Source organism: Triticum aestivum, chromosome 7B (genome assembly GCF_018294505.1).
Source record: "Triticum aestivum cultivar Chinese Spring chromosome 7B, IWGSC CS RefSeq v2.1, whole genome shotgun sequence".
In the NCBI taxonomy this organism is placed as follows: domain Eukaryota; kingdom Viridiplantae; phylum Streptophyta; class Magnoliopsida; order Poales; family Poaceae; genus Triticum; species Triticum aestivum.
This window is the reverse complement of record NC_057813.1, coordinates 721,683,226-721,685,715: the sequence shown is the minus strand read 5'-3', so window position 1 is coordinate 721,685,715 and position 2,490 is coordinate 721,683,226. Positions and strand designations below refer to the sequence as shown.

At 61.4% G+C, this 2,490-nt stretch overlaps 1 protein-coding gene across 1 annotated transcript; it reads right to left on the bottom strand.

Annotated features, from left to right (window-relative positions):
- Window positions 1-280: 280 nt before the first annotated feature.
- On the bottom strand, window positions 281-1,748 carry LOC123158620 (uncharacterized). Its single transcript, XM_044576536.1, has 3 exons — window positions 1,617-1,748; window positions 1,383-1,523; window positions 281-901 (listed from the first exon to the last, which is right to left on the bottom strand). The coding sequence occupies exons 1-3, from the start codon at window positions 1,746-1,748 to the stop codon at window positions 281-283; spliced, it is 894 nt and encodes a 297-aa protein (XP_044432471.1).
- Between the last annotated feature and the right edge of the window lie 742 nt (window positions 1,749-2,490).

The following is a 2,490-nucleotide window of genomic DNA, read 5'->3' as shown; positions in this document are numbered from 1 at the left end:
GCCTCCGTCTCCGACGATGATAACAATGATGACGACCACGCCCTGCCCGGTGCGGCGTCCATCGCGGCCTTCAGCACGGTAAGCGCCTCCTCGAGCAGCTCACCGGCCGGGCGACACAGCTCTCGGCCATCGCTCACGGCGCAGCATCGCAGGCCGAGGAGCGCGACCTCGGTGGCAAGCTTCGACGGCCACCCTCCCGCGCTCGCGTCCACAACCTCGCTCCAGGCCCTGCGCCCGCCGGCGGCGGCCTCCCGAGCCGCCTTCTTGGCCGCGCGCGCCGTCATGCCCGTGACCAGCCGCAGGAGCACCAGGCCCAGGCCGTGCACGTCCCACTGCGGGGTGGGCTCCCCCATCGCAACGTACCGCGGGTCCACGTACGCCAGCGCCTCGCGGCCGGCCTGCTGCTGCTCCGACACGAGCCCACGCATGCCGACGCCGGCGAGCTTGCTGCCGGAGGGGCGGTGCACCTCCTCATCGTCGTCGAGCAGGAGGACGTTCGTCGGGCGGACGTCACCGTCTTCGCTGACGAGTGAAAGAAGGAATGCCAGAACAGACAATACCTGGTACGCCACGGCGCATCGCGCTCTCCACGGCAGCGGCGGCGTCCCGTCGCGTTCTTGAGTGAGGCGGCCCTCCAGGCTACCGCCCGCACGAGCTCGTGCACCACAGCGCGCGCCTCCGCGCACGCGCCGACGAACGCCACGATGCCTGGGAGCCCCACCTTGCCGATAGCGTCGGCCTCGCGAGCGAACCGTGTCTCGCCAACGGCGGCATCCGGGGAGATGACACTGACGGCAACGCTCATGCCGCGCAGGCTTCCTCTGTACACGCCGGTGCGACCATTGCCGGCACTGCCGATCCTGGCGGACTCGTCGAAACGGCCTGTCGCCTCCTCCAGCTCATAGTTGCCATGTTTCTGGTACGGTGGGAACGAGGAACGGGAGCGAGGGACGAGAGTCGCTGGCTGAAAAAAATAGCGAGGGTATACATCTCTCGAACGAATTTTTTATAGCGGGGACGCGATCCAATCCATTTGGGTACGATGAACCTGGTACGATACCATGGGTTGAGGAACGTAGTTCCTGAGGAACGACGACTGCCTGACGGTCAGCATTCCTTGCTGTTAATGGATTCCTTGCAATTAATGGACTGGAGGAAGAACGAGGAGTCCTTGAGAAAAGAAACGACGGCGTGAGTAAATTATGCCTCGCGTTTTGGCTGTCGGATCCTGGAACCTGAATCGAGGAGCAGGCTGCGGGGACGCCGAATCTTCTTCGAATCGTACCGAATCCGACCTCGTTCCCGAATCTGATTCCGGGTCGATGAATCGGGATCAAGGGACGACCTACCGTTCTCTGTTTCCGGCTACTATGCTCCAGCTCCGGTAAACCGAACCGCAACACACTGACACCTTGATCACCATCTGTCACGGGCATGGATTGCACATCAGCTTCCGGTTGCGGTCGAGTCTCTTCGTCCTTGAGCTTCTCCGCCAACGCATCGTCCATCTCCCTCGCGTCACCCTGACATTGTAAGATCGAACGGACTCACCACCCAGAAATAATTTATCGAACTGACCCCTATCAACTATGGCCACATTGTTCTTGCACACGTACAGAACCATGGTGTGAGGGCGTGGGCGAATCGTGGGCGCCGACTGGCTCGGCGGCGCCATCGCCGTGGTGGTGCGACGAGGATGCCAATGTCGAGCAGTCGGAGGCGGTTGGTCGTGGGCTGGTGCTCGCCATGGATGGCTCTCCTCTGCTTATTAGCCTGTAACGCCCCGGATTCGATGCGCCAGGTGTCCGCCAGTCATTCGCCGTCGTTGCCATGTCATTTGCTTGCGTGTTGCACTTTGCCATGTCATCATCTGCATTTCATATCATGTCATCATGTGCATCTCATTTTGCATACGTGTTTTTCTCATGCATCCGAGCATTTTCCCCGTTGTCCGTTTTGCAACCCGGCACTCCTATGTCTCCCGGCGCCCCCTTTTACCTCTTTTCGTGTGCGGGTGTTAAACGGTCTCGGAATGGACCGAGGTTTGCCAAGCGGCCTTGGTATAGCACCGGTAGACCGCCTGTCAAGTATCGTGCCATTCGGAGTCCGTTTGATACTCCAACGGTTAACCGGGTAACCGCAGAGGCCTCTTTTGTATCGCAGCTCAACACCCCCTCCAAAGTGGCCCAAAACCCATCTAACTCCCCTCCATGCTCTTGGTCGTTCGATCACGATCGCGTGGCCGAAAACCGTGCTCCATTTGGACTCTCCTAGCTCCCTCTTTCTATAAATAGGTGATGCCCTTCGAAATTTGCGGTCTAACCCTAGCCTTCCCCTACCTCGCGCCACCGTACAAAAATCCCCGCCGCCCGGACGTGTCCGCCCCATCCGCCGCCGCCTCCCGTGGCCAACAGGAGCGCGCCACGTGGCCTGCGCCGCCGTCTCCACCGCGCCGGCCACCCGGGGCCCAGATCCGGCCCGCCCCGGGCC